Source organism: Pangasianodon hypophthalmus, chromosome 19 (assembly GCF_027358585.1).
Source record: "Pangasianodon hypophthalmus isolate fPanHyp1 chromosome 19, fPanHyp1.pri, whole genome shotgun sequence".
NCBI lineage: Eukaryota > Metazoa > Chordata > Actinopteri > Siluriformes > Pangasiidae > Pangasianodon > Pangasianodon hypophthalmus.
The window spans coordinates 22,334,169-22,358,242 of record NC_069728.1 but is presented as its reverse complement, the minus strand read 5'-3'; the positions used below and the strand labels follow the sequence as shown (position 1 = coordinate 22,358,242).

General features: G+C 41.0%; 1 protein-coding gene and 1 long non-coding RNA gene across 5 annotated transcripts; both read right to left on the bottom strand.

Moving 5' to 3' along the window:
• Nucleotides 1–4,908: 4,908 nt before the first annotated feature.
• On the bottom strand, nucleotides 4,909–6,600 carry LOC117596727 (uncharacterized). Its single transcript, XR_004577730.2, has 4 exons — nucleotides 6,190–6,600; nucleotides 6,009–6,090; nucleotides 5,230–5,582; nucleotides 4,909–5,080 (listed from the first exon to the last, which is right to left on the bottom strand). It is a non-coding gene; the product is annotated as an uncharacterized LOC117596727 (long non-coding RNA).
• Nucleotides 6,601–6,695: 95 nt separating this feature from the next.
• LOC117596726 (serine-aspartate repeat-containing protein I) lies at nucleotides 6,696–14,295 on the bottom strand. 4 transcript variants are annotated; one of them, XM_053241980.1, is made up of 16 exons: nucleotides 13,913–14,295; nucleotides 13,679–13,753; nucleotides 13,439–13,501; nucleotides 13,274–13,336; nucleotides 12,999–13,058; nucleotides 12,831–12,929; nucleotides 12,576–12,717; nucleotides 12,304–12,470; nucleotides 12,108–12,198; nucleotides 11,462–11,870; nucleotides 11,208–11,376; nucleotides 10,917–11,134; nucleotides 10,750–10,821; nucleotides 10,506–10,672; nucleotides 9,895–10,146; nucleotides 6,696–9,795 (listed from the first exon to the last, which is right to left on the bottom strand). In XM_053241980.1, exons 7-16 carry the CDS (start codon nucleotides 12,588–12,590, stop codon nucleotides 6,931–6,933), a joined length of 4,425 nt encoding a protein of 1,474 aa, XP_053097955.1. In that variant the 5' UTR covers nucleotides 12,591–12,717; nucleotides 12,831–12,929; nucleotides 12,999–13,058; nucleotides 13,274–13,336; nucleotides 13,439–13,501; nucleotides 13,679–13,753; nucleotides 13,913–14,295; the 3' UTR covers nucleotides 6,696–6,930. The 4 variants fall into 4 exon arrangements, with proteins under 4 accessions (XP_053097955.1, XP_053097957.1, XP_053097959.1 ...); XM_053241982.1 differs by lacking the exon at nucleotides 13,679–13,753; XM_053241984.1 differs by lacking the exon at nucleotides 13,913–14,295 and having other exon boundaries at nucleotides 6,696–9,768; nucleotides 13,679–13,902.
• Between the last annotated feature and the right edge of the window lie 9,779 nt (nucleotides 14,296–24,074).

The window sequence follows — 24,074 nt, the reverse complement described above, 5'->3', positions numbered from 1 at the left end:
GTGTGTGTACATGTGTATGATGATATTTGTGTGTATGATAACCCTAACCCTAACCCTAGGTGCTCTCTGTACCATGGCTCCCTCTGAAAAAAAAAAAAAAAGAATACATTTTTTTCAGTAAAGTCTTCACACCACACTGGTTGGTATAGAGGTGAAATCGTTCTATTACAAATGTAAACTCAAAGTTGGGGACATGTATCAGTAACCTGACAATATGTTTCAGATGTTTCAAACAGAAACACACTCACCTTCATGGACTGGGTTGGCATCCTCCTTAGGGCTCTCAGCCTCCATAACATGACTCAGTGTTTGGCCAAGGGCTTCATGAACATCATTAATATCATTGTTAATGGAAGCTTGAATGTTGTCGAGGGTCTCCATAGCATCATTGATGCCACTGAGTAGATTATATATCCTTCTCCCCCGGACCTCCAAAGTGTACGAGCTTTGGTCTGGTGCTGGTGGATGATTGTTTGTAAACATCTGTATGTGTACATCAAACTAAAAATAAAATACACAAGGAATAAAGAAATAATCAAGTAAAACATGCATCTGTTGCATTTGTAACTGTTGTATGACTGTGCCTGCATTATTTTTGTATTTACAGGATTACACAGGATGTTTAAAAGTGTGCGCATTTGTATGTATTGAGCAGTGCTGTCCAATCTTAGCCACGTAGTGCCGGTGTGGTTGTAGGTTTTTGTTCCATACAAACAGGATCACACATGATCAACTGTTTGATAATTGAGACCAACTGATTAAACGAGTAGAATGAGGTGTGATCCTGCTTGTTTGGAAAGAAAAGCTGCAGCCACACTGGCTCTTTGTGGATTAGACACCCCTGTTATAGGATTAGGGGTTGATGTATATTTCTTGGAATGATTAGTGGTAAATATCAGATTGTTGGCATCTAAAACAATAAATTAGAGCCTACCTTCAGCCTGCAGGGAAAATGGTGCTATAGGAGAGCAGAGCTGAGTTGGAGTTTGCACCAACTAGCACGCTCCCTAAAATTAGCATATACAATTGGCCATCCAATAAAAGCAAGGAGTGATAAATTGGAAGCAAAGTTAAAAAATGTAATACTTATTCCTAATCTCCTAACCTACTCATTCCAGGCACAGTAAAAACTGTGGAAGCCACCAGAATTACAATTAAAAATGCAAATTATCATTGGCTGTGCAGCATGGAACAATATCTTAAAAACTAACTAGAATTATGAATTAAACATTCCAAGAGGGAAATATTCAATTCAGTTCAATTTTATTTGTATAGTGCTTTTAACAATGGACATTGTCACAAAGCTGCTTTAAAGAAATATATACATTTTGCACTTTTCTGACCACGTAATACACAATTATACAAGGGAATTATTTATAATTGAAAAAGAAGAAACCCTAGGAATAAATTTATACATTTAAAATATTAATTTCTAAAAAATCAGATATTGTGGAGTCAAACCAGAAGCTCACCACCGAAAGATGTCAGACAAGTTCTCTGAGGCGAAGAACTCGATTCTGGAGTCCAGTTTTACGCACGATGTCGGGAAGCACCCCAAACGCAAGTTCGACCCCACTGAAGGCTGGCTCCGATGGGCACCGGTAGTCAGCATCAGCAGGAGACCTGGGCTTCCTGCCGCAAGTGACCTGTTGCCTTTCCATTGATGAGAAATAAGCTGTGCAAACATTGTGCTCCCTTCTCAGTCCTGGACTTACACCATGTTTTCTACAGCAGGACTTACAGATTGTTCTCTAAATGTCTTCATTTGAGGCCTATATAACTTATTTTAACCACCTCACCCTCTACCTATGAACATCTGGATGTATCCTAGGCTGTATGATCCCTTTTTTGATTTGATGGAAACTCTTGGAACCTCTTTCGGTGCTGAAACCTTTTAAATAAACACACTGAGACCGAAATTTCTTTACTGGGATTTTATTTAAAGTCAATATTGTGTGTATGTGTGTGTGTGTGTCTGTCTATAGAGAGTGTTGTGTGGTGTACATGTGGATGATTTGTGTGGATGATCACATGTATGTGCATGTTTATGAGTCTCAGTCTGAACGTGTGCTGTGTACCATGGCTCCCTCTGTGGAAAAAAAAAATTAAAAGAATAAATTAATCTCAGTAAATCTTCACATCACACTGGTTGGTATAGAAAAGAGATGGTTCTATTACAAATGTAAACGCAATGTTGGGGACAAAGTATCAGCTGATGTTTCGAATGTTTCAAACAGAAACACACTCACCTTCATGGACTGGGTTACCATCCTCCTCAGCAGTCCCAGCCTCCATAAAATGATTCGGACTGTGGCCAGGGGATCCATGAACATCATCGGGGGACACTTGACCATCATCAGGGGCCTCCATAAAAGGACTCGGACTGTGGCCAGTGGATCCATGATCATCGGTGGACACTTGACCTACATCAAGGGACTCCATAAAATGACTCACAATGTGGGCAAGGACTTCGGTAACATTGTTAAGGGCTGCTTGAATCTTGTCAAGGGAATCCAGAGCATCATTGATGCCACGGACTAGCTCACACAGCCTCCTCCCCTGGACCGCCAAAGTGCACGAGCATTGGCCTGCTGCTGGTGGACAGTTGTTTGTAAACATCTGTATGTGTATATCAAACTAAAAATAAAATAGATGAGTCAAAAACAAGTTAAACAAGTAAAACATGCATCTGTTGCATTTGTAACTGTTGTATGACTGTGTTTGTATTAGTTTGTATTTACAGGATTACACAGGATGTTTAAAAGTGTGTGCATTTGTATGTATTGAGCAGTGGTGTCCAATCTTAGCCGCAAAGTGCCAGTGTGGTTGTAGGTTTTTGTTCCATACAAACAGGATCACACATGAATTGTTTGATAATTGAGACCAACTGATTAAACGAGTAGAATGAGGTGTGATCCTGCTTGTTTGGAAAGAAAAGCTGCAGCCACACTGGCTCTTTGTGGATCAGACACCCCTGTTATAGGATTAGGGGTTGATGTATATTTCTTGGAATGATTAGTGGTAAATATCAGATTGTTGGCATCTAAAACAATAAATTAGAGCCTACCTTCAGCCTGCAGGGAAAATGGTGCTATAGGAGAGCAGAGCTGAGTTGGAGTTTGCACCAACTAGCATGCTCCCTAAAATTAGCATATACAATTGGCCATCCAATAAAAGCAAGGAGTGATAAATTGGAAGCAAAGTTAAAAAATGTAATACTTATTCCTAATCTCCTAACCTACTCATTCCAGGCACAGTAAAAACTGTGGAAGCCACCAGAATTACAATTAAAAATGCAAATTATCATTGGCTGTGCAGCATGGAACAATATCTTAAAAACTAACTAGAATTATGAATTAAACATTCCAAGAGGGAAATATTCAATTCAATTCAATTTTATTTGTATAGTGCTTTTAACAATGGACATTGTCACAAAGCTGCTTTAAAGAAATATATACATTTTTGCACTTTTCTGACCATATAATACACAATTATACAAGGGAATTATTTATAATTGTAGAAGAAGAAACCCTAGGGATAAATTTATACATTTAAAATATTAATTTCTAAAAATCAGGTATTGTGGAGTCAAACCAGAAGCTCACCACCGAAAGATGTCAGACAAGTTCTCTGAGGCGAAGAACTCGATTCTGGAGTCCAGTTTTAAGCACGATGTCGGGAAGCACCCCAAACGCAAGTTCGATCCCACTGAAGGCTGGCTCCGATGGGCACCGGTAGTCAGCATCAGCAGGAGACCTGGGCTTCCTGCCGCAAGTGACCTGTTGCCTTTCCATTGATGAGAAATAAGCTGTGGAAAAAATGTGCTCTTTTCTCAGCCCTGGACTTGATGCAGTAGCTAGCATAGAGCCACACAGCAGAGTGAAACACCTGACAAGTTGTTCTCGGACCAACAACAAAGTGGCACCTGGAGGACCCAAACCTGGCACACATAAACTAGGCCACAAGATGATGCAGTATGCTGAGTTATGTCACACCGTTGGCATTTCACAACCCTTTGGTTAAGTTATTTTAGGCTCAAATACCTTAAAGGGATTGAGTAAAAATTTTGGGGCCCTTCACAGAACCGTGGCTCCTGGAGGCCCCAAACCCGGCATATGTGAAGTAGGCTATGAGCTGATGTAGCATGCCAAGTTTGGTGGACATATGTTGCACAGTTGGCATTTTACAACCCTTTCATCAAGTTATTTTAGGCCCAAGATCCTTTGAAGGGATTGAGTGACATTTTGGTTGCCCTTCACAAAACCGTGGCTCCTAGAGGTCCCAAATCCAGCAAACATGATGTAGGCCACGGGATGACATGGGCTGCTGAATTTGGTGGAGCTACGTAGTACAGATGGCATTTTACGACCCTTTCATTACATTAATTTAGACCCAAATACCTTTAAGGGATCGAGTGACATTTTGGGGGCCTTTCACAGAATCGTGGCTCCTGGAGGCCCCAAACTTGGTATATGTGAAGTAGGCCACGAGATGATGTGGCATGCTGAGTTTGGGGAAACTACATCACACTGGTGGCATTTTACAACCCTTTCAAGAAGTTATTTTAGGCCCAAAAACCATTGAAGGGATAGAGGGACATTTTGGGGTCCCTTCACAGAAGGAGTAAATCACTGGATTAGAGTTTATTCACCTTATTCATCCTGATGGCCTGCGGGTAGAAACTGTTCTTCAGCCTGCTGGTTGTGGATTGAATGCTGATTGTTCTCTAAATGTCTTCATTTGAGGCCTATATAACTTATGTTAACCACCTCACCCTCTACCTATGAACATCTGGATGTATCCTAGGCTGTATGATCCCTTTTTTGATTTCATGGAAACTCTTGGAACATCTTTCAGTGCTGAAACCTTTTAAATAAACACATTGAGACCAAAATTTCTTTACTGGGATTTTATTTAAAGTCAATATTGTGTGTGTTTGTGTGTGTGTGTGTGTGTGTCTATCTGTCTGTCTATAGAGTGTGTTGTGTGGTGTACATGTGGATGATTTGTGTGTATGATCACATGTATGTGCATGTTTATGAATCTCAGTCTGAAGGTGCACTCTTTACTATGGCTTCCTCTGCAGAAAAAAAATCAAAAGAATAAATTAATCTCAGTAAATCTTCACACCACACTGGTTGGTATAGAAAAGAGATGGTTCTATTACAAATGTAAACGCAATGTTGGGGACAAAGTATCAGCTGATGTTTCAAACAGAAACACACTCACCTTCATGGACCTTTGTTACCATCCTTCTCAGCAGTCCTAGCCTCCATACAATGACTCAGACTGTGGCCAGGGGATCCATGAACATCATCGGGGGACACTTGACCATCGTCAGGGGCCTCCATAACATCACTCGCACTGTGGCCAGTGGATCCACGACCATCGTCAGAGGCCTCCTTAAAAGGACTGATGCTCTGGAAGAGGGCTTCATTAACATTGTTAAGGGCTGCTTGAATCTTGTCGAGGGTCTCCATAGCATCATTGATGCCACTGAGTAGCTCATACATCTTCCTCCCCCGGACCACCAAAGTGTATAAGTGTTGGTCTCGTGCTGGTGGACGGTTGTTTGCAAACATCTGTATGTGTACATCAAAGTAAAAATAAAACACAAGGAAAAAACAAGTAATCAAGTAAAACAACATGCATTTGTTATTGTCATATGACTGTGCCTGCATTATTTTTGTATTTTCAGGATTACACAGGATGTTTAAAAGTGTACTGAGCAGTAGTGTCCAATCTTAGCTGCAAAGTGCCGGTGTGGTTGTAGGTTTTTGTTCCATACAAACAGGATCACACATGAATTGTTTGATAATTGAGACCAACTGATTAAACGAGTAGAATGAGGTGTGCTCCTGCTTGTTTGGAAAGAAAAGCAGCAGCCACACCGGCCCTTTGTGGATCAGACACCCCTATTATAGAATTAGGGGTTGATATATATTTCTTGGAATGATTAGTGGTAAATATCAGATTGTTGGCATCTAAAACAATAAATTAGAGCCTACCTTCAGCCTGCAGGGAAAATGGTGCTATAGGAGTGCAGAGCAGAGTTGAGCTGAGCTGGACTTTGCCCCAATTAGCACACTCCTGAAATTAGCATATACAATTGGCCATCCAATAACAGCAAGGAGCGATAAATTGGAAGCAAAGTTCAAAAATTTGATACTTAACACCTAATCCACTTACCTACTTCCAAGTGCAGTAAAAACTGTGGAAGCCACCAGAATTACGATTAAAAACTGCAAACTACCTAACAAACATCATGTGCAGCATTGGGTGTGCAGCATGGAGTGATATCTTTAAATCATAATTCTAAAATAGTTTATAACATCTAATGCACTGTTCACAAAATGAACAACTTGGACCAGCATATTACCGTTGGTCTCTCAATTACTTCATAATCTATGAGACACAGAACTAAATGTTCCCATCATTTATGTATGTTAGTGAGGTACAGTAACAAGAGAGATAATCCTCTCCCATCACTTATCAGGTTCTATGATCACAATTTCTGCAGTGCTTACAGCTAAATACTTTTAAATTGAATTATTAAAATGTAGCAAATGCCAGAACAATACTCTTTTCAACACATTTATTAATACAAAATAATTTATTTTTGCTTTTGTTTCTCCAATACAAAACCATTATGTATATTTTTTTAATCACAAATTAAACTTTTTTTTTTTTAAAAAAAAAAACAGGAAAATGAACATTTTCCACTTCCTTTAAAACAAAAGTTTCAAGTCTTTTATCCTGAATTAGTTAAAAAAAAATATATATTCCTAATTTGTAAATAAAACAAAAATCACAGACCATTGAGCATCAATAACAATCCAACTGAACAACTTTCCCTGCTTTTCTTTAATTTCTTATTGATAATCAGTAATGTTGAGTTTATGAGAAACATGAATGAATTTATTTTAGGCCCTAATTTTTTTGTCCCCTTTTTCTTGCAAGTATTTTCAGTGCTCTATGCATCCTGGCTACAGCAACTGGGCTTAATCCACCTGCCCTCTTCCGGAGTCTGCGAGGTGACACCAATGACTTTTCTTTGACAGGTGACTCTTCATCACTGGAAATTTTTCGGGCACATTTGCGGAGGGTTGAATTCTTCAAAAGGGTTTTCTTACGCTTTTGGGGTATGGATGGTTGGGTGACTTCGTGTGTGTGTTGTTCAGTCTGATTGTTACTTCCTCTCTCATTCTTATCTTTTGGCAAGTCTATGTTTATGTGATTGTCGGTCTTCTCTGTGCTGCATCCCATATCCATTTCATTAAGTCCATCAGTCTCGTTTGTAAATTTGATCTTGTCCTTTCCTTCACTAGGCATGTCTGCATCGACATGTTCTTTGTCTTCATCTCCATCAGCTGTGTCTTTCCTGTGCCCCGTCTCAGTATTTCCTTCACTAGGCATGTCTGCATCAATGTGCTGCTGTTCATCTTTGTCTCCATCAACTGTGTCTTTCCTGTGCCCCGTCTCATTTCCTTCACTTGGCATGTCTGCATCAGCATGTTGCTGTTCATCTTTGTCTCCATCAGCTGTGTCTTTCCTGTGCCCCGTCTCATTTCCTTCACTTGGCATGTCTGCATCAGCATGTTGCTGTTCATCTTTGTCTCCATCAGCTGGGGCACAGGAAAGACACGTCTCATTTCCTTCTCTTGGCATGTCTGCATCAGCATGTTGCTGTTCATCTTTGTCTCCATCAGCTGTGTCTTTCCTGTGCCCCGTCTCATTTCCTTCGCTTGGCATGTCTGCATCAGCATGTTGCTGTTCATCTTTGTCTCCATCAGCTGTGTCTGTTCTGTTCCTGGTTTTGTCCTTTCCTTCACCTGGCATGTCTGCATCAGTGTGTTGTTCATCTTTGTCATTGTCTTTATGACTCTGGTTTCCTCTCCCACATTTCCCAATCTTCTGTAGTGTGTGAAGGGGTGTGCGAGTGGGTCGGCGATTGCGCCCTGTGATGGGTTGGCACCCCTTCCAGGCTGTCCCCAGCCTTTTGCCTCGAGCTCGCTGGGATATGCTCCTGGTTCTCCTGTGACTCGGCGGAGGATTAGTGGAATGGAAAATTAATGAACGCGGGAATGAATCTGTACTACGTCCTGCGTCATCCTTTCGAATACTTGAGGTATCTTTGTTGTTTTGTTCATCCTTCTTGTCTTTGTCTTGTGTCTGGTCTTCTTCGTTACTGTCCAGTATCACAACTATTTCTTTGTTGCTGTTTTCATCTGTCTTGCGTGTCTTGCCAGCACCTTTCCTCCTTATCCTGTCCTCTGTTTCTTCTGTGGTGTCATCACTGGTGCCTTCGGTCTTTCTTTTAGGATATTTCTTGTCACGTTTGTCATCTGTCTTGCCAGAAACTTTCCTGCTTATTCTGTCCTCATCATCCTCCTCCTCCGTTTCTTCTGTGGTGTCATCACTGCTGTCAACACTGGTGCCTTCAGTCTCTCTTTTAGGATATTTCTCGTCACGTTTGTCATCTGTCTTGCCAGAAACTTTCCTGCTTATTCTGTCCTCATCATCCTCCTCCTCCGTTTCTTCTGTGGTGTCATCACTGCTGTCAACACTGGTGCCTTCAGTCTCTCTTTTAGGATATTTCTCGTCACGTTTGTCATCTGTCTTGCCAGAAACTTTCCTGCTTATTCTGTCCTCATCATCCTCCTCCTCCGTTTCTTCTGTGGTGTCATCACTGCTGTCAACACTGGTGCTTTTGGTCTCTCTTTTAGGATATTTCTCGTCACGTTTGTCATCTGTCTTGCCAGAAACTTTCCTGCTTATTCTGTCCTCATCATCCTCCTCCTCCGTTTCTTCTGTGGTGTCATCACTGCTGTCAACACTGGTGCTTTTGGTCTCTCTTTTAGGATATTTCTTGTCACGTTTGTCATCTGTCTTGCCAGAAACTTTCCTGCTTATTCTGTCCTCATCATCCTCCTCCTCCGTTTCTTCTGTGGTGTCATCACTGCTGTCAACACTGGTGCTTTTGGTCTCTCTTTTAGGATATTTCTTGTCACGTTTGTCATCTGTCTTGCCAGAAACTTTCCTGCTTATTCTGTCCTCATCATCCTCCTCCTCCGTTTCTTCTGTGGTGTCATCACTGCTGTCAACACTGGTGCTTTTGGTCTCTCTTTTAGGATATTTCTTGTCACGTTTGTCATCTGTCTTGCCAGAAACTTTCCTGCTTATTCTGTCCTCATCATCCTCCTCCTCCGTTTCTTCTGTGGTGTCATCACTGCTGTCAACACTGGTGCCTTCGGTCTCTCTTTTAGGATATTTCTCATCACGTTTGTCATCTGTCTTGCCAGAAACTTTCCTGCTTATTCTGTCCTCATCATCCTCCTCCTCTGTTTCTTCTGTGGTGTCATCACTGCTGTCAACACTGGTGCTTTTGGTCTCTCTTTTAGGATATTTCTTGTCACGTTTGTCATCTGTCTTGCCAGCAGCCTTCCTCCTTATTCTGTCCTCATCCTCCTCCTCTGTTTTTTCTGTGGTGTCATCACTGTCTTCAGTGCTGGTGTCCTTGATGTCACTTTCGGGATATTTCTTGTCACCTTTGTAATTTCTCATGCGTGTCTTGGAGATGCATCTTTTCTTACTTCTGTGCATGTCCTCATCTTCCTCCCTTCCTTCCCTAGGATTGTTGGTCTGCTTCTGGACAGCTGTTGCCGTGGCCCGGCGGGACTTGAAAGCATCTGTCAGGTTTTGGTTGGCTTCATAAAACACCTCAGCAACTGCTGTGCTGTGACACATGAGTCGCCGTACCTGCTCCTTCTGCTTGTAATCCAGTTCACGGCCAACCTGAAACGCATCATGTGCACAATACAGAGAGGTAACAAATTAGTACTCAAAATTAAAATGATAATATAACGTCCAATTTTTAAATGAAACAAGTCTTACATAGGTGCTGATGCTTGTTCGTATGAGGCCAAATGTTGGTTTTCCTGGCAGCCCAAACTCCTTCCAGCACTCCTGGAAAGTGCCTGCTAAGCGGGAGAATGGACCCCCATTTGTGTTTGCAAAAAACAATTTGGACTCGCCCATGGGATATTTGTGCCTATGATATAAAAACCTGGCAAACCAGACATATTCCTCCTTTTCCAAAGGGACAAGGGCATGGCCATATTTTGAGGATGTTTTGTGTTTTGCCACCTGTGAAAAGAAAGACATGACACAAAGCAAGGGACAAATTATAAATAATACCTACATTAACATTCCCAAAAAGCTGGAAAGTTTCCAAAAGATATTCTCTACGTGTGCCATTGGCAAGCAAGATGACCATTTAAAAAGGAATAATTCCATCAATTCCTCAGTTTAGGGGATACTATTTATATTTTGGAAATGCAATTCCAAATGAAAAATGTTACTCCCTAAATTTACTTTAAGTACTGTTTCTTTTTTATACTTTGGAATGAACACCGATGTTTTCATCTCACACTAATATTACCTTTTTAGACCCATAAAAGTTATATGTAGGAAAACAGACAATTCAGTAAAAGGTGAAAGCTTACCATAATAACTCGACGTCCATTTTTGTCTTTAGGTGCAGCGTGGACTTCTTCTGCCTCCATTCCCAACAAGACTCCCCTACGGTGCCCTGTCAGGCAAATTATGAACCCTGACAACAGGCCAAATAGGTGGTAAAGGTTTTGTGGCAGGGGATTTTGCTCCAGAGTGACTGGAAGATGAAACAAAGGGTATGAATGTACAGGGACTCCTAAAAGAGGCAATGTTTTCATAACCAATGTGTCCTACCTAAAGCATTCGGTATTGCTCGTCTAGCCTTTTCCAGGAAGGTCTGTATGTGTACTGCATCCAGAATGTTTTCTGAAATGTAATTAAAACATCATGAAAAAGCATTCTACATTACAAGTGACATACCATGAAATATAAAAAAGTGAAGAAACACAAAAAGCAATTACTTGATTTTTTGGCCTTAACAGCTTGTTTGTGTACAACAAGCCTGCTCGTTAGTTTCCTCCGAAGCCTGTCTAGGCTGAAAATTGCCCCCTTCAATTTCTTTTTAGAGGCTCTCACAGTGTCCAGTCGTGCTTCAAGGAGAAATTTCAGGAAAGACCTCACATCGCTTATGTATATTCTTTGTGTTGTTACAGCAAAATTCCTCAAAGAGTGCGCCCAGCTGTAAGGAAAGTGAGAAAGGCACATTAATTCTTAATTATTCTAAAATGTTGACCTGTGAAATCTATACTTACTTTATAAGCTTGCTGGGGTCTGATAAGAAAGCAAAATCCATGGTTGGCACCCCTCCATCACTCATGTAAGCCAACCAGGATCGCACACGTGTGACTCTCTGGCGTGCGTTCTCGTTCTGGCGATACGTGACGCCTTCAATATGATTAAGCCAGGTCTGAAGGACTTTTTCTGCACCGAAAGAAAATTCACGCGATTATAAGCTTGACATCACAAGGTGAACAAGAGAGACAGAGGGAGTCCATGACAAACTTACCAAAAACTGGAAGTTCTGTCTGTACAGTATTCCTTCTCTCATATTTTCTCCGCAGGGGGAATGGGTTTTTATTTTTTAATGTGTTTATCTCTTCTTTCAGTTGTTTGACAACTGCTTTCTGTACCTTGCAGCCCTTGCAGTTTGGTTGTGTGGTTGGAGCAGTGTCCTCCCTCTCTCTGGTGTCTCCTTCCTCTGGTCCTTGGTGGGGAGCAACCTGGTGTGTAATGACGTCCTTCTGTGCCATAATCGATTGCTGAGGGGAGCTTGTTTCATCATCTGACTCGGCCAACATCTCCACATCGAGGGTACTAACCAAGGGAGGGGATGGATTTTTGGCCCGTAATGTTTTCAGATCCAAAAGATTTGTCTGTTTTTTAGCTTTCGTAAGAAGTTCCTTCTGCTGCACTTCCTGAAGCGAAGAATAAAACAACCATAATGAAAGCTGACCTTTCACAATTGGAAACAAGCTCCCCTCAGATTTTGTACCAGAATGATATTAAATCAGTCACTGATATTCAGACACACAACCAACATTAATAAAAGGTATAAAAATTAAAAAAAAAAAAAAAAAGTGTGCATTGTTCAAAACAATGAACTCATCATCCCAGAGCATTAGTGCACTTAAGTTATAAATGACAATACTTACTGTCATATCTGAATGGCATAGTTTCATGTGTTTATCTAAACGCACAAAGTTAGACCTTTTGCAGATAGGGCAATCATTGAGGCCATTATACCTTAAAATCACAGACAAAAAGACATTTATTATTATTTGTTATGTTAACCTATACCATTTGAAAATGTTGAGGATTCAGGTCTGATTTTATAAGAAGACAACTTACGTGCCAGATGTGTACTGCAGCAAGATCCTGAGCTCCATTTTGTTGAGTACTTTATGGAGCTTTATAAGATGTTGGCGAACATTTCGGAAGGAGACGCCACAGAGAGGGCACGGTGCACTTTTTTTTGGCTTTCTTTGCAAACTGGAGGTGGAGGTCCGATACATATTCTGTGAAAACAGTGTGGACTAATTATTTTCCCCCAAAACCTGTACAAAATGCTAAACACAGAAACCTTTATTTATAACATCAAAATGTTGGAAAACTTAACAAACCTCAAACCCAGGCATCCTTACGAATAACTTCTTCGTAACGGAAAGCCAGCTTCCTCAGCCGACTTCTTATATTCTCTGTTGTCAGATGGAGACGTCTGGCCTCCTCCACTAGCTCTGGGGTTTTTTTCAGAACGTGTATTAACTGAAACAAAAAGAAATGTGTAGAAGCCAATAACTAAAGTTTAGGACTGCAAGCATACAGTAATATTTCTGTTACGACCACAAGGATGCACAGTCATAAGGAACTCAACTTACTCGCCTGTATGTTATGAATTTTTCTTTCAAATCTCTTTGAAAGTGGTGTCTCAACAGGGAATCAAACTCTCTTGAATAAAAGAGTCTCCTGCGTTGGCCCTATGCAGAATATACTTATTAGCATGTACATGTGCAAGAATTGATCAGTTCCACTGTAGTTTTACTTACAGGGCGTGGAGTGTATCGTGGGAGCCCCTCAAACTCTGAGCCTGATGAGTCTGTATCAACCTTAATCATTCAAAATATTTTCTTAGTATGTGTGATTTTCAAAAAAAAAAAAAATTAGAATTGCCTTTCCACAATAAAAACAGTATTCCCTACATTAATCATTGGTGGAATTACTGTCTTCATATAAAGAATGATATTTTTCTGGAAACTGTCCAGTTTTTTCAGAACTTATATAATGCATAAGTATATATATATATATATATAAGGTTACTCACAGACAATGGTTCCTCTGGCTCTTGTTTAAATACAACAGTGTGTGTGGCACGGTCTACAGACACCTAAACAAATCAAAAACAATTATTCCTTTAATCAGTGTGTGTGTGTGTGTGTGTGTGTGTGTGTGTTACAGTTATTATATATTAGATACTATTTTAACTCACAAGCAATGGTTCCTCTGGCTCTTCTGTAAAGGCAACAGTTCCTGTTTCACTGTCTGAAGTTACCTAAACAAATTAAAGAGAACGATTCATTTAATTAGGGTGTGTGCGCGTGTGTGCGCGCGCGTGTGCGTGAGAGACTAAAGACACCTAAACAAATAAAAAAACAGCGATTCCTTTAGTGCGCGCGTGCGTGTGTGTGTGAGAGAGAGAGACTGTGTGTATGAATTATTTTTTACTTACAGAATTGAAATGATCAGTGGTGCTATCCGGTTCGGGTGGTGACGCCATTAAATATTGTAACAGCAAAGTTAAGGCCTCAAAATTATGTTCCAATAATCGCGCATAATGAAAAGAGAAATGAAAACGACTGCATAAATCTAGATGGATTGGATTAGGGATTGATATACATTTTGTGGAATGATTAGTGGTAAATATCAGATTTTTGGAAACTAAAAGCAATAACCTGGAGCCTACCTTCAGCCTGCAGGGAAAACGGAGCTAATTAGGAGAGTGGAGCAAAGCAGAGCAGAGCGGGAGTTTGCACCAATTAACGCGCTCCCTAAAATTAGCATTTATCATTGACCAGCCAATAAGAGCAAGAAGCTATAATTGGAAGCAAAGTTCACAAACTTGGTACTTACACCTAATCCCCTTACCTACTCATTCCAGGCACACTAAATACTGTGGAAGCCACCAGAATTACAATTAAAACTGCAAATTGGCTCATTGCAGCATGGAGTGATATCTTAAACCTAATTAGAATTATTCAATTTTATTTGTATATAGCGCTTTTAACAATGGACACAAAGCAGCTTTACAGAAATATATACATTTTTGCACTTTATGACCATATAGTGCACTGTTATAAAAGGGATTTATTTATAATTGCATTATCTGGTGTCACCTAGATGAGGATGGCTTGCCTTTCGAGTCAGTTCTTCTCAAGTTCTCTGGGAGTCTTTCATTGCCACAGTCTCCTCTGGCTTGCTCATCAGGGATAAATTTATACAATTAAACTATTTAACATTTAATCTCTAAAAATCAGGTAGTGGGTTCAAACTGGAAGCTCACCATCAAAGATTTTCAGTCAAGTTCTCTGACATGAGGACCTCAATTCTGGGGTCAGATTTTACACACGATGTAGTAGTATGGGTAGTGTGTATCAAATGTGATCAATATTAATAATTAATAATTATTAATATTACACAGAGACAGGACTTAGTCCTTAGTAATTGTATTATATTGCAAGTATATGTGCAAATATACTTCATCCTGCACAGTCAAAGATGCACCAAGATGTTCGTAAGGGAATTAGGAGTTAATTAATTCTGGTGGCTTTCAAAGTCTTTACTCTGGCTGGTGTTATGGAGTGATATCTTAAAAACTATTTAGAATTATGACATTCCCAGAGAGAAATATTAAATTCAATTAAATTTTATTTGTATAGCGATTTTAACAATGGTCATTTTCACAAAGCTGCTTTACAGAAATATATAAATTATTACACAGTTATATAAGGGAATTATTTATAATAAGACTAAACCCTAGGGATAACTTTGTACATTTAAAATATTAATCTCTAAAATTTGGGTATTTTGGAGTCAAACCAGAAGCTCACCACTGAAAGTTTTCAGGCAAGTTCTTTGAGGCGAGGGACTCAATTCTGTGGTCAGATTTTATGCAGGACGCCGGGAAGCACGAGTTTGACACGAGTTTGACCCGCCGGAGGCTGGCCCCCAACCGGCACCAACAGACAGCATCAGCAGGAGACCCAGGCTTCCTGCCGCAAGCAACCTGATTTTACATAAGATGTAGTGTCTCTAGGCTTTTCCATTGCTGAGAAATAAGCTGTGGAAAAAATGTGCTCCTTTCTCAGCCCTGGACTTGAAGCAGTAGCTAGTACAGAGCCACACAGCACATTGAAACACCTGACAAGTTGTTCTGGGACCAGTTAGATTATTGTGGCACCTGGAGGCCCCAAACCTGGCATCTGTGAACTAGGCTATGAGATGACATGGCATGCCACGTTTGGTGGAGCTACGTTGCACTGTTGGCATTTTATGACCCTTTAATTCACATTATTTTAGGCCCAAATGAAGGGATCGAGTGACATTTTGTGGATTCTTCACAGAACCGTGGCTCCTGGAGGCTCCAAACTTGGCAAACATGGACTAGGCCATTGGATGATGCGGGCTGTCGAGTTTGGTGGAGCTAGGTCTCGCCCTTGGAATTTTATGACCCTTTTATTATGTTATTTTAAGCTCAAATACCTTGAAGGGGCCCTAAGTTAACTAGGCTGAGTGACATTTTAGGGGTCCTTCACAGAACTGTGGCACCTGGAGCCACCAAACAACACACGTGAAATAGGCCACAAGGTGACGCGGCTTGCTGAGGTTGGGGGAACTTTGTCGCACCGTTGGCATTTTACAACTCTTTGGTTAAGTTATTTTAGGCCCAAATACCTTTGAAGGGATCGAGTGACATTTTGGGGGCCCTTCACAGAACCGTGTCTCCAGAAGGCCCCAAATCTGGCACAATTGGACTAGGTCTCAAATACACAGAGTACACTGATGAAACAGGGTGCACAATTCATAATTTGCACAATAAAATGCATTTCCTTTGGTTAGTGTCAGGAATTCCAAAAAATAAATAGAAATCCCTAAATTCCTAGCAACACAGTTTTTAGATAGGTCACAGGGTTCTCCTAGGCCAGAAGTTCAATACTGGGGTCAGATTTTCTGTAGGATGTCAGGAAGCACCCCGAACGCGGGTTCGAACCCCGGTAGAGGCTGGCCCCCGATGGCCATCGACAGATGGCATCAGAGGGAGACCCTGTCTTCCTGCCTCAAGCGACCTGGTGTCTCTAGGCCTTTTTGTCCGTTGCTGAGAAAGAATTGGATTGGAAAAATTGTGCTCTGTTCTCAGCCCTGGACTTTCAGCATGATGCAGTAGCTAGTATAGCGTCACACAACACATTGAAACACCCGCCATGTGTTTCTGGGACTAGTTAGATAACTGTGGCACCTGGAAGCCCCTAACCTGGCATACCTGAAGTAGCCCACAAGATGCTGTGGCATGCTGAGTTTTGTGGAGCTACATTGCACCCTTGGGAATTTATGACCCTTTCATTACGTTATTTTAGGCTCAAATACCGTGAAGGGATGAAGGGACATTTTAGGGGTCCTTCACAGAACTGTGGCTCCTGGAGGCACCAAACCCAGCCTACATAAAATAGACAATGAGTTGACACAGGCTGCTGAGTTTGGTGGAGCTATGTTGCACCGTTGACATTTTATGATCCTTTAATTAAGTTATTTTAGGCCCAAATTCCTTTGAAAGGATCGAGTGACATTTTGGGGGCCCTTCACAGAACCATGGCTCCAGAAGGCCCCAAACTCGCCACACGTCAACTAGATCTCAAGTACACGGAGAACACTGGTGAAACAGGCCGCACAGTTCATAATTTGCACAATAAAATGCATTTCCTTTAGTTCACGTCGGGAATTCCAAAAAATAAATAGAAATCTCTAAATCCTTAACAACAAAAGTTTTCAGACAGGTCACAGGGTTCCCAGAGGCCAGGATCTCGATTCTGGGATCAGATTTTATGTAGCATTTCATCATGCTATATAGAGCCACACAACAGGTTGAAATGCCTGCCATGTGTTTCTGGGACCAGTTAGATAACTGTGGCACCTGGAAGCCCCTAACCTGGCATACCTGAAGTAGCCCACAAGATGCTGCGGCGTGCCGAGTTTTGTGGCGCTACGTCTCACTCTTGGGAATTTACGACTCTTTCATTATGATATTTTAGGCTCAAATACCGTGAAGAGATCAAGTGACATTTTAGGGGTCTTTCACAGAACTGTGGTTCCTGGAGGCACCAAACCCCACACACGTGAAGTAGGCCATGCGGTGATGTGGCCTGCTGAGTTAGGGGGAACTATGTTGCACCGTTGGCAATTTACAACCCTTTGGTTAAGTTATTTTAGGCCCAAATTCCTTTGAAGGGATCGAGTGACATTTTGGGCACCCTTCACAGAACCGTGTCTCCAGAAGGCCCCAAACCCACTCCACGTGAACTAGGCCTCGAGTACACGGAGAACACTGGTGAAACAGGCTGCACAATTCATAGTTTGCACAATAAAATGTATTTCTTTTAGTTAACATTGGGAATTCCAAAAAATAAATAGAAATCCCTAATTCCTTAACAACAAAAGTTTTCGGACAGGTCACAGGGTTCTCCGAGGCTAGGAGCTCAATTCTAGCACCTGGAGGCCCCAAACCTGGCATCTGTGAACTAGGCTATGAGATGACATGGCATGCCACGTTTGGTGGAGCTACGTTGCACTGTTGGCATTTTATGACCCTTTAATTCACATTATTTTAGGCCCAAATGAAGGGATCGAGTGACATTTTGTGGATTCTTCACAGAACCATGGCTCCTGGAGGCTCCAAACTTGGCAAACATGGACTAGGCCATTGGATGATGCGGGCTGCCGAGTTTGGTGGAGCTAGGTCTCGCCCTTGGAATTTTATGACCCTTTCATTATGTTATTTTAAGCTCAAATACCTTGAAGGGGCCCTAAGTGAACTAGGCCGAGTGACATTTTAGGGGTCCTTCACAGAACTGTGGCACCTGGAGCCACCAAACAACACACGTGAAATAGGCCACAAGGTGACGCGGCTTGCTGAGGTTGGGGGAACTTTGTCGCACCGTTGGCATTTTACAACTCTTTGGTTAAGTTATTTTAGGCCCAAATACCTTTGAAGGGATCGAGTGACATTTTGGGGGCCCTTCACAGAACCGTGTCTCCAGAAGGCCCCAAATCTGGCACAATTGGACTAGGTCTCAAATACACAGAGTACACTGATGAAACAGGGTGCACAATTCATAATTTGCACAATAAAATGCATTTCCTTTGGTTAGTGTCAGGAATTCCAAAAAATAAATAGAAATCCCTAAATCCCTAGCAACACAGTTTTTAGATAGGTCACAGGGTTCTCCTAGGCCAGAAGTTCAATACTGGGGTCAGATTTTCTGTAGGATGTCAGGAAGCACCCCGAACGCGGGTTCGAACCCCGGTAGAGGCTGGCCCCCGATGGCCATCGACAGATGGCATCAGAGGGAGACCCTGTCTTCCTGCCTCAAGCGACCTGGTGTCTCTAGGCCTTTTTGTCCGTTGCTGAGAAAGAATTGGATTGGAAAAAATGTGCTCTGTTCTCAGCCCTGGACTTTCAGCATGATCCAGTAGCTAGTATAGAGTCACACAACACATTGAAACACCCGCCATGTGTTTCTGGGACTAGTTAGATAACTGTGGCACCTGGAAGCCCCTAACCTGGCATACCTGAAGTAGCCCACAAGATGCTGTGGCATGCTGAGTTTTGTGGAGCTACATTGCACCCTTGGGAATTTATGACCCTTTCATTACGTTATTTTAGGCTCAAATACTGTGAAGGGATGAAGTGACATTTTAGGGGTCCTTCACAGAACTGTGGCTCCTGGAGGCACCAAACCCAGCCTACATAAAATAGACAATGAGTTGACACAGGCTGCTGAGTTTGGTGGAGCTATGTTGCATTTCCTTTCGTTCACGTCGGGAATTCCAAAAAATAAATAGAAATCTCTAAATCCTTAACAACAAAGTTTTCAGACAGGTCACAGGGTTCCCAGAGGCCAGGATCTCGATTCTGGGATCAGATTTTATCATGCTATATAGAGCCACACAACAGGTTGAAATGCCTGCCATGTGTTTCTGGGACCAGTTAGATAACTGTGGCACCTGGAAGCCCCTAACCTGGCATACCTGAAGTAGCCCACAAGATGCTGCGGCGTGCCGAGTTTTGTGGCGCTACGTCTCACTCTTGGGAATTTACGACTCTTTCATTATGATATTTTAGGCTCAAATACCGTGAAGAGATCAAGTGACATTTTAGGGGTCTTTCACAGAACTGTGGCTCCTGGAGGCACCAAACCCCACACACGTGAAGTAGACCATGCGGTGATGTGGCCTGCTGAGTTCAAGGGAACTATGTTGCACCGTTGGCAATTTACAACCCTTTGGTTAAGTTATTTTAGGCCCAAATTCCTTTGAAGGGATCGAGTGACATTTTGGGCACCCTTCACAGAACCGTGTCTCCAGAAGGCCCCAAACCCACTCCACGTGAACTAGGCCTCGAGTACAGGGAGAACACTGGTGAAACAGGCTGCACAATTCATAGTTTGCACAATAAAATATATTTCTTTTAGTTAACATTGGGAATTCCAAACAATAAATAGAAATCCCTAATTCCTTAACAACAAAAGTTTTTGGAGAGGTCACAGGGTTCTCCGAGGCTAGGAGCTCAATTCTGGGATCGGATTTTATGTAGCATTTCAGGAAAACCCTCGAAAGCAGGTTAGAACCCTGACAGAGGCCGGCCCCCTACGGGCGCTGACATACGGCATAAGAGGTAGCCCCGGGCTTCCTGCCTCAAGCAACGTGGTGTCTCTATGCCTTTTTTTCCCCGTTGCTGAGAAAGAAGCTGTGTAAAAATTGTGTTCTCTTCTCAGCCCTGGACTTACAGCATGAGGCAGTAGCTAGTTTAGAGCCAGAAACACAACACATTGAAACACCTGCCAAGTGTTTCTGGGACCAGCTAGATAACATTGGCACTCGAAGGCCCCAAAGTACCCAAAGTAGGCCACAAGGTGACGTGGCATGCCGAGTTTGGGGGAAGTACGCAGTACCATTGGCATTTTACTACCCTTTCGTTTAGTTATTTTAGGCCCAAATACCTTGGCTTCTGGAGACCCCACCCCTGTGACCCATGATCTAGGCCAAGAGATGACGTGGGCTGCTGAGTTTTGTGGAGGTACGTCGCACCGTTGGCATTTTATGATCCTTGAATCAAGTTATCTTAGGCTCAAATACCTTTGAAGGGATCAAATGACATTTAGGGGGCCCTTCACAGAACCGTGGCTCCAGAAGGCCCCAAACCTGGCAGACGTGAACTAGGCCTTGAGTACACAGAGTACACTGGTGAAACAGGGTGCAAATTCATAATTTGTAAAATAAAATTCATTTCCTAAGTTAACATCATGGATTCCAAAAAATAAATAAAAATCCCTAAATCCCAAACAACAAAAGTTTTCGAAGGGGTCACAGTATTCTCCAAGGCCAGCAGCTCGATTCTGGGGTCGTATTTTATGTAGGCTCTAGGGAAGCACCCTGAACGAGGGTTCGAACACTGCCAGAGGCCGGCCCCCTTTCGGCACAGACGGACGGCATCGGAGGGAGACCCGGGCTTCCTGCCTCAAGCGACCTGGTGTCTCTAGACCTTTTTTTTCCCGTTGCTGAGAAAGAAGCTGTAGAAAAATTGTGCTCTGTTCTTAGCCTTGGACTTACAACATGAGGCTGTAGCTAGTATAGAGCCAGACAACACAATGAAACACCTGCCAAGTGTTTCTGGGACCAGCTAGATAACTGTGGCACCTGAAGGCCCCAAACCTGACATACCCAAAGTAGGCCACAAGGTGACGTGGCATGCCGAGTTTTGGGGAAGTACGCAGCACCATTGGCATTTTACGACCCATTTGTTTAGTTATTTTAGGCCCAAATACCTTTCAAGTTATCAAGTGACAATTTGGGGGCCCTTCACAGAACTGTGAAAATATGAACTAGGCCTAGGGTTGATTCATTTCCCTTAATTAATGTCGGAAATTCCACAAAAGTAAATATAAATCCCTAAATTCCTAAGTTTTCATACTGGTCACAGCTTTCTCCAAGACCAGGAGTTCAATTCTGCGGTCAGATTTTATGTAGGATGTCAGAAATCAACCCGAACACTGGTTCTAACTCCCCGGAGGCCTGCCCCCAACAGGCGCCGACAGAGAGCATCGGAGGGAGACCCAGGCTTCCTGCCTCAAGCGACCTGGTGTCTCTAGGTTTGTCCGTTGCTGAGAAATAAGCTGTGGAATAATTGTGCTCCATTCTTAGCACTGGACTTACTGCATGTTAGGACAAGAGGTAAGTTCGGGAGAACTATGTCGCACCCTTGGCATTTTACGACTCTTTCATTAAGTTATTTTAGGCCCAAATACCTTTGAAAGGATCGAGTGACAATTTGGGGGCCCTTCACATAACCGTTGAACACGTGAACTAATTCTAGAGCAAACGGAGTATATTGGTGAAACAGACCGCACAATTCAGAATTTGCACAATAAATTGCATTTTCTTTAGTTAATGTTGGAAATTCCAAAAAATAAATAGAAATTCCTAAAAAACAAAAAGATGGGTCTGTGCTACTTAAAAGTGTAAATGGTTACAGAGTTTTGCATTCTGCATTTTGCTCTGATGAGTTGATTCCAAATGTATGGTCTGTTGTTTTCAAAGGGATATTTTATGCCTTTCACAATATCTTCATTCCAAGTTTTTCATCTCAAAAACTTGAGTTCTTGGTTCTAAATTTTGGAACTCAAATTCCAAAAAAGGGATATTTGCCCCTAAATATATAGATTGTTACCAGGTTTTTGATCTTAAAATTCCAAAAAAGGGATATTTCAGTCCTTAAATATTCCAAGATCTTGATCTCTTTTTCCAATTTTATGATCTCAAAATTCCAAAAAGGGGATATTTGCCCCTAATAATTCCAAGACTATGATCTAGAAAAATCCAAGTTCTTGATACAGAATTCCAAAAAGGAGATCTGTTGTGCAATTCCAAGATTCCGATCCCAAAATTCAAGAATATGATCCAATTCCCAAAAGATGACATTTGTCCCTAATTATTCCAAGATTTTGATCCCGATTTCCATTTTAAAGCTCTAGAATTCCAAATATTTGATATTTGCCCCTAAATATTGCAAAATCATGATTTGAAGAATCCAAAATTTACATCCTGAATTCCAAAAATGAAATCTGTCAGGATAAATAAACAACTGTAAATTCAGATTTCAAGTTTTGAATTCCAGCTCCAAAAAGACAATATTTGCCCCTAAATCCCTAAATTCAATGAAAAAATGTTACTTAGGAGAAATGTTCCTTTTTTTTGGAGGAACATAAGCCCAGCCCTACCAAAGACGTAATCTGGCTCCTAAACATTCCAATATACTAATCTTTATGCATATAAGAGCTCTCAATTCTTCTAAAAATATTCATCTTCATTTAATATTCATGGCCTTCATTTCAAAAGCCAATAGTTGTCCCAATACCCTATATAACACTTGTGCAAATAATGATTCTAATTCCAAACATAGCTGTAAGTTTCATTGATTTGGGACATCCAAATAAGGCCCTAATGTTGGAGGCATGTCTTGGCTTGGTTGGAAAAATGATCCCAAAATTCCAAAGTCAAAGCAAATGTATCAGATGATTATGAAAATATTATTTGATATAGAAAGTATATGTACAATTCTCATCAAATTACAAAGTCAAAACAAAAGTATAGATGAATAGTGGAAAATGCTCTTTGATTTGGAACCTACATGATCGATCATATAAAGTCAGTACAAATATATTAGATGATTATGAAAATATTTTTGATTTGGAATGTACAAGAACAGTTATCATCAAATTCCATAGCCAAAGCAAAGGTATCAGATAATTATCAAAAGATTATTTTATTTGGAATGTACAAGAAATTATCATCAAATTCCAAAGTTAAAGCAAAAGTATCAGATGATTATTAAAATATTATTTAATATGGAAATTATATGAACAATTCTCATCAAATTGGAAAGTCAAAACAAAAGTATAGATGAATAGGGGAAACTACTCTTAGATTTGGAATCTACATGACCAGTGATTCATATAAAGTCAATACACATATATCAGATGATTATCAAAAGATTCTTTAATTTGTAATGTACAAGAACAGTTATCATCAATTTCCAAAGTCAAAGCAAAGATATCAGATGATTATGAAAATATTATTTGATATGGAATGTACAAGAACAGATATCATCAAATTCCAAAGTCAAAGCAAAGGTATCAGATGATTATGAAAATTTTATTTGACATGAAATGTACATGAACAATTCTCACAAATTACAAAGTCAAAAGAAAAGTATAGTTGAATAGGGGAAAATGTTCTTTGATTTGGAATGTACATTACCAATCAATCATCACATTTATAATGTCAATACAAATAATAACAGATAATTATCAAAAGATTCTTTTATTTGGAAGGTACAAGAAGTTATCATCAAATTCCAAAGTCAGAGCAAAAGTATCAGATGATTATGAAAATATTATTTGATAGGGAAATCATATGAACATTTCTCATCAAATTCCAAAGTCGAAAGAAAAGTATAGCTGAATAGGGGAAAACATTCTTTGATTTGGAATCTACATAAACAATCAATCGTCACATTTATAACATCAATACAAATAATATCAGATGATTATCAAAAGATTCTTTTATTTGGAAGGTACAAGAAGTTGAGCATCAAATTCCAAAGTGAAAGCAAATGTATCAGATCATTAAGTAGAAGCCTTTATTTGTCACATATACATTTTGCATATTGCAGCTTCTCAGGAAGCTGAGGTCAGAGTGCATGATCAGCCATGATACAGCACCCTTGGAGCAGATAGGGTCAAGGGCATTGCTCAAGGGCCCAACAGTGGCAGCTTGGCAGTGCTGGGGCTTGAACT